At 41.5% G+C, this 21,455-nt stretch overlaps 1 protein-coding gene across 1 annotated transcript in view; it reads right to left on the reverse strand.

Moving 5' to 3' along the window:
* The window catches only part of LOC145359668 (protein unc-13 homolog C-like), a 396,096-nt gene that overhangs the window by 316,407 nt on the left and 58,234 nt on the right, over positions 1 to 21,455 (reverse strand). The window contains 2 exon segments of the mRNA XM_080214409.1: positions 5,527 to 5,591; positions 5,941 to 5,963. Coding sequence (XP_080070535.1) covers positions 5,527 to 5,591; positions 5,941 to 5,963 — 88 coding nt within the window.

A 21,455-nucleotide genomic window follows, 5' to 3' on the forward strand; every position in this document is an offset into this window, starting at 1 on the left:
TTTTCCTAAAAGTACCTTCTGCTTGTTCACTACAGTAATTGGTCTTTTGAAAAATATTCCAGCAAAAGACTTGAATTGTGTCAGTGAAACCCAGAATGGCTGTCAGATTTTTTTTAAAAAGATGACACTATTTAAAATACTACAGTTTATATTTTCTATCCCTGGTGCAGTGAATCTCGCCACTGGGGATTCTATAAGCCAGCCCAAAGTTCATCGATGTCAGTGGGACTAAAGATCAAGGATGGGGATCTACAATCTCTTCTGTGCCTGCCCCACTGCAAGTGGGAATGGAACATTTGGCGTTCTAGCCAAAATTCCATTCACTTTCAGTGGCAGTGGAAAACCCTAGCCATGAACGAGGATGAGAGTAGAGATTTTCGATGCGTGTCATCAGTTAGCTGTTGTTGTCTTCTCCACGCATCACCTCTACCAGAGTGCACTTGCCTCTCTTCTCATGCAGTATAAATTGTTGCTCCTTTTAAATTTGGTATTCTAATGAATTATCCTGATGACATAAAGATGAAAAGCTTTGACATGTCTTCTTTTTTGCAGCAATACTGGAGATGTGTACAACCAAACCACTTTGAGCCAGTAAATCCCACCCTATACCTTGGACTAGACTGTGAAATTAACTGCATAGTGCAATGATCAATTACAACATTTCCTATTTGGTTTGAAGTTTGCCCTGAAAATGATGTCACATGAGATCAAGATCCTGATAAAACTTTCACCTGTGCATTTATCAATATGAAGATAATTTTTTTTTAATGCCTTCACCTCTTACAAACATCATCCAGACCAGTATGTTTCAGCCCAATTTTCCTCCTGCAAAACGTTCCACACACCCATCATTCTGTTCTCCCCAAGAGCCACTGATGTTTGAGTTTTTTAAAGTTTATTGATTAGTGTCATAAATAGGCTGACATTAACATTGCAATGAAGTTACTGTGAAAATCCCCGAGTCATCACGTTCTGGCACCTGTTTGGGTACACTGAGGGAGGAGAATTTAGTATGACCAATGCACCTAGCCAGCACATCTTTTGGATTGGGGGAGGAAAACGGAGGAAACTCATAGAGACACGGGGAGAATGTGCAAACTCCACACAGGCAGTGAACCATGGCTGGAATTGAACCCCGGTCCCTGGTGCTGTGCAGTAACAGTGCTAACCACTGTGGCACTGTCATAAAGTGAACTATGATTTCAGGAAATGGTGGGATAAAAGGAGAGAACTGGTAAGAAGCAAAATGCCCACAGAAAGAACAATATTTTAATTCCTTTTTATTGCATTCTATTGGACCTTTGTCCACAATAGAAGAGTACCTTACTTTTTACAGCATTTATCACTTTAAATTAGCTCGAACTGTCTCAGAGGCAGCCTTAAGCTTGAACCTGAGTAATTGCATTACAGGCACGATTGATGCTAGGTTGCTCATGTTAATAACTACACCTGTCCTAACATTAATCCAGCTCCCTCATGCAGTCAGTCAGAGGAAGCCCTTTAAGCCAACTGTTCTTGATACCAGTGTTGTTTAAATAAAAAGGCTCAAATGATGCAGACAGATGAGGAAAATAAAAACACATTATAATTCTTCTTAACTATGGGGATTTCTAACACAGTTCCTGATGGTGAAGCTCCTTTCAAATTGGGATTGCACTATAAATATAAGATTGAGCCAGTTTTCCCCTCCAGGAGAAATATCAACTGTTTTGTGCATTCATTATTGTACATCATTATTGTCATGATTGAATCCCAGAGCCTTTCGTGGGTCAGACAGTAATAGCACTTCAAAATACATTCTTTAAACATTCTCCATTCAACTACACAAATGCGTATGAAACTTAATTGATAATGGCTGGCTCATTTTGAATATACATCCATAAATGTTGACAGAAAACAAATCCCCATTCTTTGTGCAACTGAGGGCATGGTGGCCAATGCTGGGGGGCAGTGACTGCACAAGAAATCAGAAATAGAGGAGCTCAGGTTTTGGGCCAGCGTATGAGGTGGACGGGTCTTTAAATGGCTTAAAGAGGTTACAGAATTACTGAGGTGCCTGAGTATGCAAATGAAGATTTTAAATTGGACACAGGTGACTGGGAGAACAGGGTGACAGATGAGCAAGCACTGGTGCAGGATGGGATATAGGCAACAGAGTTCAGGTTGAGGCGAAGCTTATGGAAATGGGGTTTGGACTGCTGACCATCTCTCTGTATCACTTAGAAGACCTTCCCCATGTATCAGTCACAGACCTACAACCTTTGCTATAACCGCCTGGATTCTCATTAACTTTAGTTACCCCATTTCATAGAATCCCTGCAGTACAGAAGGAGGCAATTCAGCCCATCAAGTCTGCAGTGACCACAATCCCACCCAGGCCCAACTCCCGTAACCCCACAAAGTTACCCTGCTTATCCCTCAACACTAGGGTCAATTTAGCAATGCCAATCAACCTAACCCGCACATCTTTGTGACTGTGGGAGGAAACTGGAGCACCCGGAGGAAACCCACACAGTGCAAGCTCCACACAGACAGTGACCCGAGGCCGGAATTGAACCTAGGACCCTGGTGCTGTGAGGCAGCAGTGCTAACCATTGTGCCACCGTGCCACTCCCTGCTGTGTCTGGTCTGATGACTCCACTTTGCTCACCAAAACTTCCATTATATCATAATTCTTTCTCCACAAAGCTTCACCTCTAACCTAAACAAAGCCTCGGCTCTGTGTTTGCCTCAATTCACAAGCCTTCACTTTCAATACCTCACCCACAATAAGCAGCAGCAATAAAATAATGTATTTTATAGCATCATCGGGAAGCAGATTTTAATTTCTATTACTTCTACAACAATATATTGAATCATGGGCAATGCTGTTGATTTTGATGGACAGAAAACTCCTGCAGTGTATCAAATCCCTTACTGGTGCGTTGAACTCTGAAAATCATTTTTTCATTCATTTGTGGGACATGAGCGTCACTGGCTGGCCAGCATTTATTGTCCATCTCTAGTTGCCCTTGTTCAAAGGGCAGTTGAGAGTCAACCACATTGCTGTGGCTCTGAGGTCAATGTAGGCCAGACCAAGTAAGGATGGCAGATTTCCGTCCCTAAAGGACATTAGTGAACCCAATGTAGTTTTCTGACAACCAACAATGGTTTCCTGGTCATCAGTAGATCCTTAATTTTATCAAATTTAAATTCCACCACCTGCTGTGGCAGGATGCAAACCTGGGTCCCCAGAACATGAGCTGAATTAATAGTCTAGCTGGATTAATAGTCTACCAATAAAACCACTCGGCCATTGCCACACCATCAAAACTTCGATACAGAGAAGAATTGGACAGGGTCGAGCCCCAGTCTAATGAAAATTATAGTAGGTTTGCAGGTTTGTTTATAAATCTCTATTGGCATCAACGCTTCCAATTGTAAGTCAGCAAATTACAGGTAAAGTTCGCACATATGTAATGGAGTAAGAATTCAGATAGCTGCTATGGATAGGCACAGATTCACAGATTATCTAACTTGGCACAACAGTCTAAAATACTGCGTGCTTCTGAACTAAAGTCTGCAACTGACATGCAATTGCAATTTTAAAAGTTCCAGATCAATCACTGAATAACCTGTGTTCTGTTCACAACATTTTGTTTAAAGTAGGCAAACATCTTTAAAATGCTATCTCCTTCTCAACTATAGCTCATCAGTGCATTGCAACTAGCATAATTTCCTACTGACCAAACAGCAATTAAACACAGAATGACCTGGACACTATGTATTTATCTATTAGACCATGTTACTTTAAAGGAATACAGATCCACCGTGACAGATTATGAATAAATTGTTACACAGTTTAACCCTCCTGTCCTTTTAAAAGTAAACTATCTTGCCATGAGTAATTGCGCGGGACAACTACTTTTATTTACTAAATTATGTATGGTATACCAGAACAGTCTATATCTAGCAACAGAAGAATTAATAGTTAATCATTTTCACCAGATTTCCTTCGATAGCAACTTCCAAACCCACAACCGTGTCCATCTAGAAGGACAAGGACAGCAGATAGATGGGAAGCAAGCCAAAATGGAAACTGCATAAATGGGATAAGCTTTTTAAGCACTTACATGTCTAAAATACAACAGAATTATTTTGCAAAGTACGAGGCTCATCATTCTAATCCGTCAATTCTTTATCTAACAATTAGGGGACCTGATTATTCTAAGACCCCAATAAACAGGGCTACAAGGGCCTGGGCTTCACACATACCAAATGGTTGAAGATTAGAAAATCTTCCAAGAAAAATACCTGCAAATTCCCCTCCAAGCCCCTCATCATCCTGACTTGGAAGTATATCGCTGTTCCTTCGCAGTCGTTGGGTCAAAATCCTGGAATTCCCTCTCTAGTAGCATTGTGGGTCAACCCAAAGCACGTAACAGCAGAATTTCAAGTAGGCAACTCAAGGGCGACTAGGGATGGCCAATAAATGCTGGCCAGCCAGCAACACCCATGTTCCATGAATTAATTTTAAAAAATTGGATCAGATGGATAAAGTGGACTAAATGTTATAAACATGGCTCCATGTAGATTGCTGGTGAACCCCATTCAGGGATTCCAGTGTCAATCCCCCAGTGTAGGCCGCACTCCAATAACTGCAATGGTCTTCACTCCCAGTGATGCTGCCAGCACTGGAGAACTGCTAACCTCAGCAGCTCTCAGTGGAGGGACATCCACTCTCCACCAGGGTTTCCCATGGTAAATTCCTCTGAGCTCCACAGAAGGAAAGTAGACACCTGACTGCGGTCAAATCCCATCAAGTACCCTGAAAATAGCTGTAATGGGATTACCACTGGTGGACAGGCCCCCCACCACAACCACTAACTTCCGTCCTCTTTTTCTCTCTCAGTTGTTATTGCTTGTCTGCATGCTAAGTATTAGAAGCATTTTATTATACAAGCATCATTATTATGTGATGCTATGGTAAACCAAAGATTTCAAAATAGAGATTTTCAGGAATGCGCAAAATGTGAAGTAGATTTTGTGCCAAGAAATAATTAAATCTTGCAAACAAATCTTCTAAATGATATGCCTTCATTCCTCTCAGAAGTCTCACAACACCAGGTTAAAGTCCAGCAGGTTTATTTTGAATCACAAGCTTTTGGAGCACTGCTCCTTCAACAGATGAGTGGAGCAGCATTCCAAACGATTCCAAATAAACCTGTTGGACTTTAACCTGGTGTTGTGAGACTTTTTGCTGTGCCCACCCCAGTCCAACGCCAGCATCTTCATATTATTCATTCCTCTAAAGCACCTACAAAACTATTCAACCAGTTGATTTGATAAGTTAGCATGAGTTATTAACAATGTAAATGGAGTTTGGAGTGTTTCTAACAGTTGTGCAAAAGGACGACTTCAATACAGGGATGTCAAAAATCAGGTGTCAAAAATGATTTTGTTTAGCAGTTTCATTGTATTTTTGTTGTAAAACATCGCTGATACGAGTTCAATTTTAGAAATATTCAGAACATAAATCTGTCTCACCCTCCGGGGGCCTTGAAGCTTGAAAGGGTAGATGCATCGAAAACATTTCCACTTGATAGCTGAGCCTTTAACAAAGAATAAACAAATAACCATGAGCATTATGGGAACCTACACAATACACTTGCCGTTTCAATGAAAGTTTCTGCATTTTATTTTCTTTTTGCACTTACAGTATGAAGCACATTATGAAAAAGTATGTTTGTGAACGTTTATTCTTAGCAATAAATGTCCTGTTTACAAATGCATCATATATTGAACATGTGACAAAGGGAAATTATATCATGTATTTGTAAAGGTGGGTTCCATGCGACACAGAGAGGATGTGAAATGAACATCTTTACTATGAGAACAACATAAAAATGCAACGAAATTCAAATGACATTTTATGAAAGATGAAACACAGCAATTTAGAACCTGTTGATCCACAGAACTGTTATCTGAAAAAGAACCAAGGAGAGGAGGACATAATATGTTAGATATGCAATATTCTGAAGTTATATAATTTGCTTGTCCACTCATATATTATACTGCAGTTACATGCAGTCATGATCCCAAGGACTATTGACTACTTAATGAAAACTTAATTAATGCAAACTATACCAAGGGAAAACGATTATAAAGTTGGCAAAAGATTAAAGTAAAACGCTAGAAATTCCTACACAGCAAATATCTGTTACTGGTATATTGTATGACTATAAAAACACAAAACCTTAATTTAAATATTCATTCCAATCATTGTTGTGTCCAATTGTGAAGGAAGCATAAGCTAATGATTTCAATTTTTTTACCTTTTCCGGTTAAAACACACTTTGTACATAACATGCCATGTAACTTAAGTACAGTTCCAATGTAACTGTCCACAGTGCGCTGCTTTTTACTATAACATTAAAAACATTCTTGCGATATTTGTCACCTTGACCTACACCCTTGATTGATCTTAATTACTAACTGAATGTTCCCTCAGTTTTACTTGGAGTTGCAAAGTGGCTTCAGAAAATGTTCATTCGTTAAAACTGTTTTGATGTTATGCTTTTACGCCAAGCCACTTGATCCCCTGATGGAGATAGGCTTAAAGCTTCAGCTGCAGAACCTCTGCGGCCAGAACATTTGGAGGCTTTGCTTCAAATCCACAAGAGTTTAGATTATACAAGGAGGAGTAAGGTCAGTGTGCTTTTCTCATTTCATGTTTTATGTTCTGTTAGCACTGAAGCCAATTACAAATATTAATTGTGCCTTGTCAGAATGGACATAGACAACTTAACATTTGTTTAATGTGATTAATAAGAGCATCGAGGAAACAGAAGATAGACAGATGATAAGCAGGATGAGAAGATTCTTAAAGACTAACAAGCAACCATCGCAGGTTATAGAGTTTGTGTGAAAATTGGGAGTTAGAAACTTGAAGCATAAGCACTCAAAGGTTTTCTGCTACGTTGCATTGCTGCCAATATATTCAATAAGTTAGATGACAATGCTGAATCAGTATGCATATTGGTTCAATAGCCATCTCTTTCACAGATTTTGTGCCTTGGAAAAGCAGCCAGCATGATCAAGGACCCCATGCTCCTCCTTCCATTGGGAAAAAGATACAAAGCTTTGAGAACATGTACCAGCTGACTCAAGAACAGCTTCGCCTCTGCTGCCATAAGACTTTTGACTGGTCGTATTGTATATTAAGTTGATCTTTCTCCTTATCCAAACTGTGACTGTAACACTATATTCTGCACCCTCTCCTTTTCTTCTCTATGAATGGTACATTTTGTTTCTAAAGCATGCAAGAAACAATACTTTTCACTATATCCCAATACATGTGACAATAATAAATCAATTTAATTCAACAGGAATTCCCTGTTGAGCATCATGGTGTGAGAACCATCAGCACAAGGAGTTCAATAGTTAAAGGAGGAAGCCCACTGCCGGCAATTGAATTCAGCTAGAAATGGGCAACAATGAAGTTTTATTTTACCCATATTCCCGCAAAAAATTATTTTGCATATACAGGGTATTCAATGCCAGCATAAGGGCTTCAACTGGCAGTGGAGAGGGGAGGTTGCCAAAAGGCCTTCTTGCCATGGACTTCATTGAGTTGGAGATGGGAAAATGGTTGGCCCTCCACCTGCCACCCTCCCATCTAATTAAATGCCCCCTTCATCAAACTTGCCACGGGGAGAAGGCACAGGGTTCCACGTGTAGAGTAATAGAGCCATTTATTCATGGCACAGAAGGACATCATTCAGTCCATTGAATCCATACCAGCAATCCAATCGTCCCTATTCATCTGCCCTAACCCTCTAGCCCTGCGAGTATATTTCCTTCAAGAACCCATGCAATTTCTTCCTGAAATCACTGAGTATCTGTTTCCATAACACTTGTGGGGTAGTAATTACCGGTCATTACCATTCTGTGGGTAAATAGATTCCCCCACATTTCTCCTGCATCCTTTGCCCGAAACCTTAAATCTGTGCTTCTTAGACCTTGTGTCACCAGCTAATGGAACAATTAATCCTTCTTGACCCTAGCCAAATCTGTCATAACCTTGGGCACCGCTACCAAGCCTTCCTGAATCCTTTCCTCTGAGGAGAACCACCCCAGCCTAACCTCGTACTGGATATCCCTAACCCTGGAACCATTCCAATGAATCTCCTTTGTAATATCTCAAGTACATTAACATCTTTCCCAAGGTGTGGTGATCAGAACTAGATGGAGTGCTGTAGTTGTGGCCCAAGAAGAATGTCATCATTGTTCAGCATAACTTCCCTTTTGTACCCAACGTCTCTACTTACTAAACCCAAGTTCCAGTGCTTTCCCCACCCTCAACACGTCCTGTCACCTTCAAGTCATAGAATCGTTAAGTCGTTTATCTTTATTTATTAACATCACAAGTAGGTTTACACTAACACTACAGCAAAGTTACTGTGAAAATCTCCTAGTTGCCATACTCCAGTTTGGGTACACTGAGGGAGAGTTTAGCACAACCAATTCACCTAACCAGTCTTTTGGACCGTAGGAGAAAACCTATGCAGGCACAGGGAGAATGTGCAGATTCTGCATAGGCAGTGACCGAAGCCGGGAATCGAACCCAGGTCCCTGGCACTGTGAGACAGCACAGTGCTACCGTGCAAAAGGAAGGCACTCGGCCTAAGTCTGTACTGACTCTCCGACAGAACAGCCTGCCCTGGGCCTATTCCCATAACCCCACTTATTTATGCTGCTAATCCCCTTACATCTCAGGCAATAAGGTGCAATTTAGCATGGCCAAGCCACCTCACGTGCACATCTTTGGACTGTGGAGGAAACTGGAGCACCTGAAGGAAATCCACACAGACACTAGAGGAACGTGCAAACTCCTGACAGACAGTCACCCAAGGCCCCAACTGAACCTGGGTTCCTGGTGCTGTGAGGCAAGAGTGCCAACCACTGTGCCTCCCAACAATCAAATGTCAATGCAAATACACCTACAGATTCCTCTGACCCTGCACACTCTATAGATCTGTGCCACTGAGTCTATATTGCACTTCTCTCAAAATGCATCACCTTATACTTTTCTACATTAAATTTCATCTGTCTCTTTCTTCCCCTAAGTCTCTTTGGATTTCTACTCTGTTCTAGCTTTTCACCATTTAGAAACTGAAAAGCATTTTCTTCCCCAACCAAATTACAATTTGATGACAGTCAGAAGTTACGACTGTTGCAGCAACACAAAATCTAATTACAATTGCACAGATTTGTGAATTTAACATTGCAGAAAACGTCATCTGCCAAACTTGGGGCCAAATTGACCAAAATGTTTCCCAACATTCAATTTTCCCACTGAAAAAAAAAGATGCTACTTGCATTTTTGAAAACATGTGTTGATTTGGTAATCTGAGATATACAATTAAAATTGGCATCTAAATCTCTTCTGCATTCCTACGACCACGCATTTTTTTTTTAAATACAGGGTAGATCGGACGTAGCCCCAGTGAGGCTTAAGTAGAAAATACAAGTTTACTTGATTTTGATTCGATTTGATTTATTATTGTCACATGTACTAGTATACAATGAAAAGTATTGTTTCTTGCGTACTATGCAGACAAAGCATACTGCACATAGAGAAGGAAACGAGAGAGTGCAGAATGTAATTTTACAGTCATAGCTAGGGTGTAGAGAAAGATCAACTTAATGTGAGGTAGGTCCACTCAAAGTCTGATGGCAGCAGGGAAGAAGCTGTTCATGAGTCAATTGGTGCGCGACTTCAGACTTTTATATCTTTTTCCCAGGAGATGGAAGAGAGTATGTCCAGGGAGTGTGGGGTCCTTATTTATGCTGGTTGCTTTGCCGTGGCAGCAGGAAGTGTAGATAGAGTCAATGGATGGGAGGCTGGTTTGCATGATGGATTGGGCTACATTTGTGACCTATTGTTGTTTCTTGCGGCCCTGGACAGAGCAGGAGCCATACCAAGCTGTGATACAACTAGAAAGAATGCTTTCTTTACTTTGCCTTTATTAATATTTTATCTGCCAGTTAGTACTACAATCATGCTTTGAGAACAATTTTCACGTTGTCCTGTGAAATAAACTATACTTCACTTCCCCCTATTGTTAAATGTCAAATCTGAATGTCCCTATTTGAAGTAGCTTGTAATAAGAGAAGACTGAGAGGTTCCAAAGTTCAGTGAAATTCTGAAATTGCTCACTTTAACTGAAGGAATGAGTGAGAAGTGGAGAAGGTTTATTTTTGCAATTTGGCTGAAGTGTTCGAAATGGGAACTTAAGCACCTCATGTACTGGAATTCATAAAAGCAGAGGCATCCGTCAAAGGACAGCAGTTACATTTACATTTAGAGTTGTCACATATAAACTTATTTGAAAACTTTTAGCTCTGGTGTCAAAGTACATTTCTTCCATTAATCCCGACCAAGCATGTTTTTATTTCAAGAAAAGTGGACAGGCTTGCCACACATACAGCTTCGATAAGGACATTAGGTCACTTCTCAGTTATTTTATTGAAAGAATCCGCACCATCTTCACCAAGCCTTTCTAGGGCCTGGTGTCCACTATTGTGCGATTAGAGCTCTATGAAATGTTCACAGGGTTTTTTGTTCAATGTATTGTTGCTTTTTTCTGATCTGATTACTAGAACTTTACATGATATTTCCACAGTTTATTTATGGAACCACAAGTCAAAGACTTTCAATAACACAGCCTTTTGGAAAGCAAAGCAAAACTTGCTTTACAGACGTAAATCGTGCAGGCACATCTAAAGATTACTCTTAATCTATGCAATCCAGGGCATTTCATTTGAGCAAAAGAGAAAGTAAGGACTAGTCTAATGAAATCAAAACAGATCAGTCCTTGCTTTTATAATGTGACCAGCACGTGAGCATTTTTCAAGTTATGGAATTTGTAATAACTCCACGGAGATGAAGGTGCCATCACCAAGTTACTTGATTTACACCATACATCTGTATATAGCCAGTTCTCCAATCACTCCCTGCTAAAATGCAGGCTGTGAGTCTGACACACTTCCTTTAAATAGGGAGCACGAGGCTCCCTGATTTCACCATCAATTAAGACTCATCAGGTAGTTCATACTCAAGCAAGCCAATATCATTAGCCTGGCTGAAATCATCACAGAACTATTGTGGAAATGAAGACTGCACCATTTCTGTAACTGGTGGCCTTGCGTTCACAAGTTTAAATTAAAATTATGTCCTGAATTCCCTCCGTCATCCCTGTGGTCAACTGCCTTAAAAATGTAGTTTCTTCAGAGTTCAACAGTGAAGTAGGGAGGTCTTGCTGCGGCTGTATAGGGCATTGGTGAGACCGCAGCTGGAGTACTGTGTGCAGTTTTGGGCGCCGTACTTACGCAAGAATATTTTGGCTTTGGAGGGAGTGCAGAGGAGGTTTACTAGGCTGATACCGGAGTTGAGGGGGTTGAGCTATGAGGAGAGGCTGAATAAACTAGGCTTGTACTCGTTAGAGTTTAGAAGAATGAGGGGAGATCTCATTGAGATATATAAGATGATGAATGGGATGGATAGGATAGGGGTGGAGAGACTCTTCCCGCTCAGAAAGGATAGTAAGACTAGGGGGCACAGCCTCAAGATAAAGGGGGGGCGGTTTAGAATGGAGTTGAGGAGGAACTTCTTCACTCAAAGGGTGGTGAATCTCTGGAATTCTCTGCTCGTTGAAGTGGTGGAGGCTGCCTCGCTAAATATTTTTAAGACGCGGGTTGATGGGTTTTTGATAAGCGAGGGGATTAAGGGTTATGGGGAGAGGGCGGGAATGTGGAACTGAGCCACGACAGATCAGCCATGATCTTATTGAATGGTGGGGCAGGCTCGAAGGGCTAGATGGCCTACTCCTGCTCCTATTTCTTATGTTCTTAAATATGGCTATGGATTCAGCATTAAAAAGACAAAGAAAGTACAAAGAAAGTCACAGACCAAAACAATTCACCTGAGAGTTTATTGTAATCTGTTTTAATTCACATCAGACTGCATATTGCTTTTACTTCATAAGATGATGTCAAGTTTAGCTTAGATTAAAAAAACATTTTTAGTTCTTCACATTTTAAGTGACTTCCAATGCTCCTAGTAAAACTCAGAAATTATCATCGGTAAACTGTGGCGTAGTGGTGAAGTCACTGGACTGGTATTCCAGTGGCTCGGGAGACGTGAGTTCAAATCCCTGCACAACTACAGAATTACAGAATACTATTGTGCAGAAGAAGCCCTTTGGCCCATTGAGTCTGCACCAACACATAAAATGTCCTGACCTGCTCACCTAATCCCACTTGCCAGCGCTTGGCCCATAGCCTTGAACGTTATGGCGTGCCAGGTACTTTTTCACGGCTGGTGGAATTTAAATTCAATTAATTAAAAAAAGTTTTGGAATTGAAAGCTAGTCTCGTCAGTAATGGTGTCCAAAAGACTCCCCCTGGAACAAATCTGTCCCAGCCTGTGACTCTAAACCGCCCACTGAAATGGCCAAATAAGCCACTCAGTTCAAGGATGGTTAGGATGGGCAACAAATGCCTGAAGGGTCAGTTGGCACACCCAATGTAAGATAAGAACAAAAAACTGCACCTGTTCTGAATGACTCAAGTCAACAGCAATCCATATTTGACCATAAGACATAGGAGCAGAACTAGGCTACTTGGCACATCAAGTCTGCTCCACCATTCAATCATGGCTGATATTTTTCTCATCCCCATTCTCCTGCCTTTTCCCCATAACCCCTGATCCCCTTGTTAACCAAGAACCTATCTATCTCTATCTTAATGACACTCAATGACCTGGCCTCCACAGCTTTCTATGGCAAAAAGTTCCACAGATTCACCACCCTCTGGCTGAAGAAATTTCTTTTCATCTCTGTTTTATCTCTGTCATCTCTGTTATCGTCACACTACAGTGGAACCCTGATTTAGCGTGAATTTGGATATAACGCGATGAAGCATTGGATCCTTTTTTTTGCTCTTTCTTGTAATGGGGCCACACTATATCTGTTCTGCAGTGAATGAATACAAGAATAGTGAGATAGAGCTTCTGTTTAGGGTACAACAATCAGTGATTCTGTCACAAATCACAACTACTGGGAAAGATGTTTTTCTTCTCCTCCATTTCCGTTTAATCAGTTTGAATGCTGATTTTCTTGAACCCCGATTTAGCGCAACCCCGCATTTTTCGCGATAACATTTTATGGACTCCAACCATCGCGTTATAATAGGGCCACACTGTACTAATAAATCTGATGGGATTGTTCACAATTTAATTTCTTAAGATAATATGATAATAGATATGATGCTCACATCAAGTACATCTCCTGCTCTTTGTTAATTTTATAGATGTTTAAAAATAGCAAAGGGGGTGGGGGCTTGGGGAAGGGAAGGGGCAGCATTCCACTCTCAGCAATGCAGTCTGACTAGATCAAATCTCCTTCAATCAATTCCTTCAGGAGAATGCCTGGGCTTGAATCCCAGAGAGAAATCAACCTTTCCTTGTGCAGGATCCAGAAGGAATCTTTGAAACAAAGCAAAATTGCCCAAGCTCAATTAAAAGCCACTTCTGTTAAGCCTTTAATGCAACTAAAATCTTCAAACAATTAAGATTAACTAGAAAATGTAACTTTAAGCACCAAACTATTTAATCATTAAAATGAATGTATAATTTCAGACATGTGCATGCAATTGTTCATTTAAATTTTTCTATCAGGTACTTCATTAATAATAGAATAATTCTGCCACAGAAAAGTGACAGTCATAATTCAAAGGACGACATTATTGAAAGTGAGGTCTACTTCATTCAATCAAACTATAAGATCTTTAAAAACACTTGACAGCTGCAAAATTTCAAAACTCACAAAAAAGCAAATAACTTTGTGACATGAAAGAGTGGGGACAGCAGGCAGAGGATTTCTACAAATTAAAGTTTAAAGTTTATTTATTAGTGTCACAAATAGGCTTACATTAACACTACAATGAAGTTACTGTGAAAATCCTCCAGTCGCCACATTTTGGCACCTGTTCAGGTACAGTGAGGGAAAATTTAGCATGGCCAATGCCATCCTAACCAGCACGTCTTTCCAGATTGTGGGAGGGAAAAAATCCTATTAAAATCCTACATATGTTTCTATGAGATGACCTCTCATTGTTCTAAATTCTGATGAGTTGAATCCTAACCTATTTAACCATTCCTCATCAGATAATTCTTCCATGCCTGGGATCATCCTAGTGAACCTTTTCTGAACTGCCTTCTTTCCTTAAATAAGGGGAGAAAAACTACTCACTGCACTCCAGAAGTTGTCTCACTAATACCTTACACAGTTGCAGTAAGACTTCCTGCTCTTATACTCTGACCCTCTTGAAATAAGGGTCAACATTCCATTTGCCTTCTCATTATCTGCTGTACTTGTGTGCTAGTTTTCTGTGTTTCATACACAAATAACCCTAAGTCCCTTTGTGTTGTAGCTTTTTGCAGTTTTTTTACAATTTAAATAATATTTTGTTGATGTCCTCTCTTCCAGAGTGAACAACTTCATATTTCCCACACTATGCTGCATTTGCCAATATTCTGCCCTACCTAACCTTTCAATATCCCTACGTAAACCCTCTGACAACTTGCCTTTCCACCTATTTTGGTGTCAGAGCTAAAAGTTGATTCAGCAAGAGAGAACTGCAATCTAATGAGTATATCCAACAATGGAACTGACTTGAATGGATATCACAGAATTGTTATGGTGCAGAAGAATAGTGGAACCCCGACAGTGCAGGAGGCCATTCAACCCATTGAGGCTGCACCAACTCTCTGGCAGAGTATCTTACTTAGACCCTCTCCCGCACCCTATCCCTGTAACTCCACACGTTTACCATGACTAATCCATCTAAACTACAAACCTTGGGACACTAAGGAGCAATTTACCATGGCCAATCCACCCAACTTGCACATCTTTGGACTGTGGGAGGAAAGCCATTGCCTGCATTGGCTCTCCAGGGCCAATGCTCTCTTCTGGGATGGCACCATGGCCTAGCAATTAGCATTGCTGCCTCACAGTGCCAGGCACCCAGGTTTGAGTCACGGATTGGGTTACTGTCTGCGCGGAGACTGCTTGTTCTCCCCGTGTCTGTGTGTGTTTTCTCTGGGTGCTCTGGTTTCCTCCCTTAGTCCAAAAGATGCACTGGTTAGGTGCATTGCCTATACTAAATTCTTCCTCGGTGTACCCGAACAGGCGCTGAAGTATGATGGCAAGGGGATTCTTACAGTAACTTCATTGCAGTGTTAATGTAAACCTACTTGTAACACTAAAATAAATAAATTTTAAACTAAAATTTTTAATACGACTTTCCAAGCCAACATTTTGGATTAATGGCATTCCATTGCTTTTTCCCTCTATCCCCACATATTATCATTGACCCAAGACCCAAGAGAATTAAATAGTAGAAATAAGGAAAATATCTTTGACAAGATTCTCATTCAGAGCTAAATCTGACCACCTAGCATCTATTACAAAAAGTAATCAAACTTGTTTTTGCTGAAACCAGTTTTGTTCTACATCAGTTTCATTTTGACTTCTTGTGACAGAGAAGGGAAGGGTTTCTAAGACACTCCGAAGCAACACAGAAGGAAGCTTTCGATTTTAATGCACTCTGATACGTGTGAGCTATTGCTGAGGGATCTGCAAGCGAAACCAAAAGAAGTTACAAGTGTAACTCCATTCATGGTCAAATATAATAACTGATGGGCACACTGTAATGAATTAGTTCCATTTGACTTGACATGACATTTTCTGGTCCTTTGCCAGTAAAATTAATGTAAATCTGCCATGAGACTCAGACATTGTGAAACACTGTGCCATATGATGCATAAAAAAACCAAATGGAAATGAAGTAGTTCAAATTGCTTTAGTCATTCTTTTTGATCATCATGATTTATAATCCGGAAAACGTACGGAATTGCATATGGACTGCCTCAAATTCCAAATGTGAAAGGGACCCAATACTTCCACATCACACAATCAAAACGTACATCAGATATTGTTCCAAACTTCTGTTATGGTAGCTGATATCACAGACCAAAGGTTTTGACATGAATCTTAAGAACAGCAGAATGAATTAAAATTTAAAAGCCCGGGTCGAAGTTGCAATTCAGTATGCCACATAGCCTCAACATAATCTATTCATGAAAGCCAGCAAAATTTCCCCCAACTTGTGACCAAATTCCATCGAGCCAATTAACCTTTAATAATTCATGTGTTCCAGATAATAAAAATGGCAGCAGGAATTTGTTATTTCAGAACCACTTGATACATTATTGCTCTGCGACTGATTTATGCCCATTACTCTATATCGGCAGCACAAGGGAGATCAGTACGAGATATTCACAGCATTTCCATTCATGCGTCTCAGCACTGGTGAATAGCAAGTGAATGTGGAATAATCTAACACATCAACTGAGTTACAATCAACAAGACTGTCACTTTTCAACAAGCCTCACTATTCACCCCTCTTTAAACTAAACACCCAGTTGCAGCAGACAACAAAGAATGCAATAAATAATAAACATTGATGTTGGCACAATGTAGGGGGTGGGGGGGGGGGATGGAATTTTAACCCCCTGTTACATCAGCAGGATGAATGGCAGAGTCATTGGGTTTCAATTCTTAAGAAGGGAAACCCAAACCAAATCCGACATGAAGGTTAACTGGGGGGGGAGGGGGGGGGGTGGCGGCGGTGCAGTGGTGGTGGTGGTAAGGCATCTGCTACAATGTTGATGAGGCAGGGTTTCCCAGAGCAGAGCAAAAATCAGCAGCTGAAGGGAGGCAAGAACCAAAGGACTCAACCAGGCAAATGCTTTTGCAGCAAAAGCAGAAAACGCTGGAAAATTTCAGCAGGTTTGACAGCATCAGTGGAGAGACAATAGTGCCGATGGCTCAAGTCTGGATGACCCTTTGTCAGAGCTTCTGCATCATTGCTTCAGGAAGTGCAGGGGTGCTTCTTCACAACCCTACAGACTGACCTGCCATGACTGTCCTATCATCTCTTGGCAAGCCCTGGTAATTTCATGAGTCCCTGACTGCAGTTTTGTTGCACAGGCCTCCCCCACCCCAACTGTCGGCCAGTCTCTCAGTCTGACAGGTTTCCAGCCCGAAAACTGATACATTCAGTAGGATATCAGCGTTTACTGTACTTTGGGCTCAAGGTTAGTGAAGGTTGTTCCCACTCCCTCCCTGCCTCCCTAAAAAATTCAGAGTCAATGCTACTACGTGGTCATAAGTAACAGCAGTGTTATGATGCCCATGGGGGATCATCAACAGATATCCCCATTGGCCTAGCTGAATATGAGCTCACTTATTTGATGAGTGAAGGCTTGCCCAATAGGGAAGAAGCAGCAGGAGGTTTAAAATCAATCAAACTCTGTTAGAGTTGAACAGATGTAGGGGAGTTGAAGCCAAGTGGCATTATCGCTCGACTATTAATCCAGAAACTCAACGTATGTTCTGGGGACCCAGGTTCAAATCCCACCACGGCAGATGGTGGAATTTGAATTCAATAAAAGGTATCTGGAATTAAGAATCTACCGATGACCATAAAACCACTGCCGATTGTCGGAAAAACCCATCTGGTTCACTAATGTCCTTTAGGGAAGGAAATCTGCTGTCCTTACCTGGGCAACATGCAACTCCAGAGCCACAGCAATGTTATTGACTCTCAACTGCCCTCTGAACAAGGGCAGCTAGAGATGGGCAATAAATGTTGTCCAGCCACAACACCCATGTGCCACGAATGAATAAAAAAAGTACCACTGTGAATAAGAGGTGACGGAAGACTGGCCTCAGTAAGATTACTACAAGCAGATTAGCTGCTTACTGGATCTAATAATACTTCATTTAAATGACTTGTGCCTGTAAGTATCTACAAATGAACATATGAATTAGGAGGAGAAGTGAGCCACTCAGCCCTTTTGAGCCTGTGCTGCCACTCAGTAAGGACATGGTTGATCTGATTGTAACTTTAACCCTACATTCCTGCTGACCCCCCAATAACCTTTCACCCCCTTGCTCATGGAGAACCTACTTAGTTCTGCCTTAAAACTCATCAAAGATGCTGCTTCCACTGTCTTTTGAAGAAGAGAGTTCCAGAGACTCTCAAACCTCTGAGACCATGTTTCTCCTTATCTCAGTCTTAAACGAGAGACACTGTGATTTTAAACAGTGAGCCCTAGTTCTAGATTGTCCAACAAGAGCAAACATCATCTTGACATCCACGCTGTCAACACCCCTCAGGATCTGAAAGACTTTGATCAAGTTGCCTTTCACTCTTCAAAATTCCAGTGGATACAAACCTAACCTCTCCAATCTTTCCTCAAAAGACAACCCACTCACTTCTGGAATTAATTTAGTAAACCTTCTCTGAACTACTTCCAACATATTTACATCTTCCCTTAAATGAGGAGACCAATACAGCACACTGCAACAGCTAACTAAGGCTCCTTCAACAGTATCTTGCAATGCTGCAGTCTCCAGCAACTACAAGAACAAAGGTCAACACATGCATGGGAACACCACCACCTCCAAGGCACTCAGCATTCTAACTTGGAGCTATATCAGCATTCCTTCGCTGCCGGTGGGTCCAAAGCCTAGAACTCCCCTCCTCACAGTATTGACAATGGACTGTAACAGCTCAAGCAGCCCACCACCACCTTCTCAAGAAGAATTAGAGACGGACAACAAATGCTGGCCCAGCCAGCAATGTCCACATCCCACGAACGAATAGAAAAAAAAACACTCATAATGAGGATACTGGCACACATTTGCATGATAACTTGAGACTTCACAACACCTACTGAACTGAAAAATGTCCCTCCATCAACCTTAAATATCAGCAGATTAACTGACCATAGGGTGGAATTAGGGGCATGCCCCTTCCTGCTCACATCACACACCCAATAAGTTATTGTAAGTTGTCACCAAATAACAATCAGTGGGGGAGCTCAAGCCAATATTTCCCCTTCTAAACTTATGTTTAGGCATCACGTGAATTCCACTGCACTCCAACTAAAAAAGCAACTTGCTTTTTTATAGAGTACCCAATCCCATCTCTCAGAAATGTCTCCAAATACTTCACATACAATTCATTATTTTGAATTGCAATGACAGACATTATTCATTCGATGAGTATGAGGAGCACCCGTTTTGCATGTTCCAAGACTTGACAAAGATCTGCATTTAATCGTTTTAGAAAAAGTGGAAAAGTTCACAAGGGCACAGGAGAATTCTCCCTTCCTCTTCAAGTGCGAACTTAATAATCACTTGAATTCCTGCTTCTTCTAAAGAAATCGATCTCCAATGATAATAAACTGTTTGGGCAAGTATGGCTGCATTGTCTCTTTAATCAAAAAGCCTGCTGCCACTCACTCTAAGGCTCAGGTGCAAATCATATCTATTTTATCATGGTGCCGCTGGATGTCTGGTTCCTGTCAGTAGAGTGTCAAGGGAGGAAATTAAAACCGAAGATGACTTTTAAGACAAAGTATCAGTGGATCCCTCACGTAGCCTAACTGGTCGCACACTATTGGAGCTGCCATTTTTGAATGTGATGCTGCACTCCTCACTTCTGCACTGGAGCATCAGCCTGGATACTGTGGAGGTCCTGAAATCATGTCTGAACCCGGCAAGAAAGAGAATCACTGTCTGTGCCAATTCAGATGCTTAAGATCAGCGAACCCAATACAGACTGTTGGACAAATCTAGGATCCCTTTGGTCTGTCTGTCATAGAATCACAGACTCCCTGCAGTGTACAAGAGGCCACTCAGCCCATTGGGACTGCACTGGCTCTCTGACCGAGCATCTAACCCAGGCCCACCCCATGCCCTATCCCTATAATTCCACACAATTGCCCCATTAATCCCCCTAACCTACACATCGTTGGGCACCAAAGGATAATTTAGCATGGCCAATCCACCTAACCTGTACATCTTTGGGCAGTGGGAGGAAAGCAGAGCACCCGGAGGAAACCCACGCAGACATGGGGAGAACATGTAAACTCCACGCAGTCATCCAAGGCCGGAATCAAACCCGGTACTCTGAGGCAGCAGTGCTAACCATGTGTCACTGTGCTGCCCCAGTGGCTCAGTTACAAACAGCATACACTTACTGCAACATCAGGGGACCTGAACACAACACTCTAATCAAGATGCAGCAATCCAGCTGGCTGAAATTCACTCTGCATGCAATTATCAACTTCCAGATCTATGCTGAACCTCGTCAAGGATCCAACAGCTTAAGCTTGAAAAGCCCCTTGCCTACTCAAGTAGCTCCGAGAGTGATTTGTGGAGTAATGGTGACTGATCATCATGGAGCCCATTTCTATCCTGGCAATTGATTGCCTTTATCAGCACATCCCATTCAAATGGGAATCATTCAAAAAACCAACTCAATTTCAAAGTGAAGTTATAGTTTAAATTTGCTTCCAACACATTTCCCTAATTACAAACATAAAAGCTTTTATGAACCAGCATAGCTGGACAAATTAATGGAATATAATTGTTTTTCTCTCTATTTGCAATAAAAAATATTTATCGGTGTAACTGGGAGAATGCGGTAACTTGGTGCAGTTTTATTAATGCAGCTGAAAGTTCATTTCCACAAACAATAAGTATTTTTTATTCAGTGTCTGCTGCACCAGTAGTGATCAACTTGACTTTAAGTCACATGAAAATCAAACTGTACTGAGTCATTAGTTTCCATTAATGTACACATCAGCTTCTTCATATCTTTTTTATGGGTGGGATTTTCCTCCCTCTCCGCATTATGTTTCACGGCGGAGGGATATGGAGCTTGCTGGCTGGCAGTGGGATCTTGCAATCCCGTTGTTATCAAGGGGGTTTCCCGTTAAATGCATCCCTCGCTGTCAGGAAACCCACGGCAGGAGTGCGTAGTCAGCGGGACTGTAAGATTCCACGGCAGCAAGGTTTTGGCGTACATATTTAAAACTTTGATAATGGGTGGCATCTTACGGCCGTCCATGCCAGTGGTATTTTCTGGTCCCGCTGCAGTGAACTGGGAGTTTTGGCTGAGCGCCAAGTTCTCAGCTCGCTGAAGCAACAGCCCACTAAGATCACGCCCAATGGGCGGGGTTTTATGGCCTCGCTCATCCCAAAGCTGTAAAATCCCACCTGAGGTCAATAAACCTTCCCATGTTCTACCTCTCGCCCACTCCAATTCCCATGGCAGGCAGGCCGGTATAATTCCGGCCAATGTGTTTAGTGGTTCCTTTCCAATGGTAAAGGAAAGTATCACAAATTCGAGAAACCTCCTCAAATGGCTACAAAAGGCGCTATCAGTGGAAATCCGCCAAGCCCATTTTCTCAATCTGGGTTGCAGCCCACAAGGCCAACTTCCAGTGCAGTGCTTTTAAAGATTAAAGATTGCAGAAGCTCGATTTATCCTCA

The sequence above is a fragment of the Carcharhinus amblyrhynchos genome, chromosome 28 (assembly GCF_965287045.1).
Source record: "Carcharhinus amblyrhynchos chromosome 28, sCarAmb.v2.hapA, whole genome shotgun sequence".
Taxonomy (NCBI): domain Eukaryota; kingdom Metazoa; phylum Chordata; class Chondrichthyes; order Carcharhiniformes; family Carcharhinidae; genus Carcharhinus; species Carcharhinus amblyrhynchos.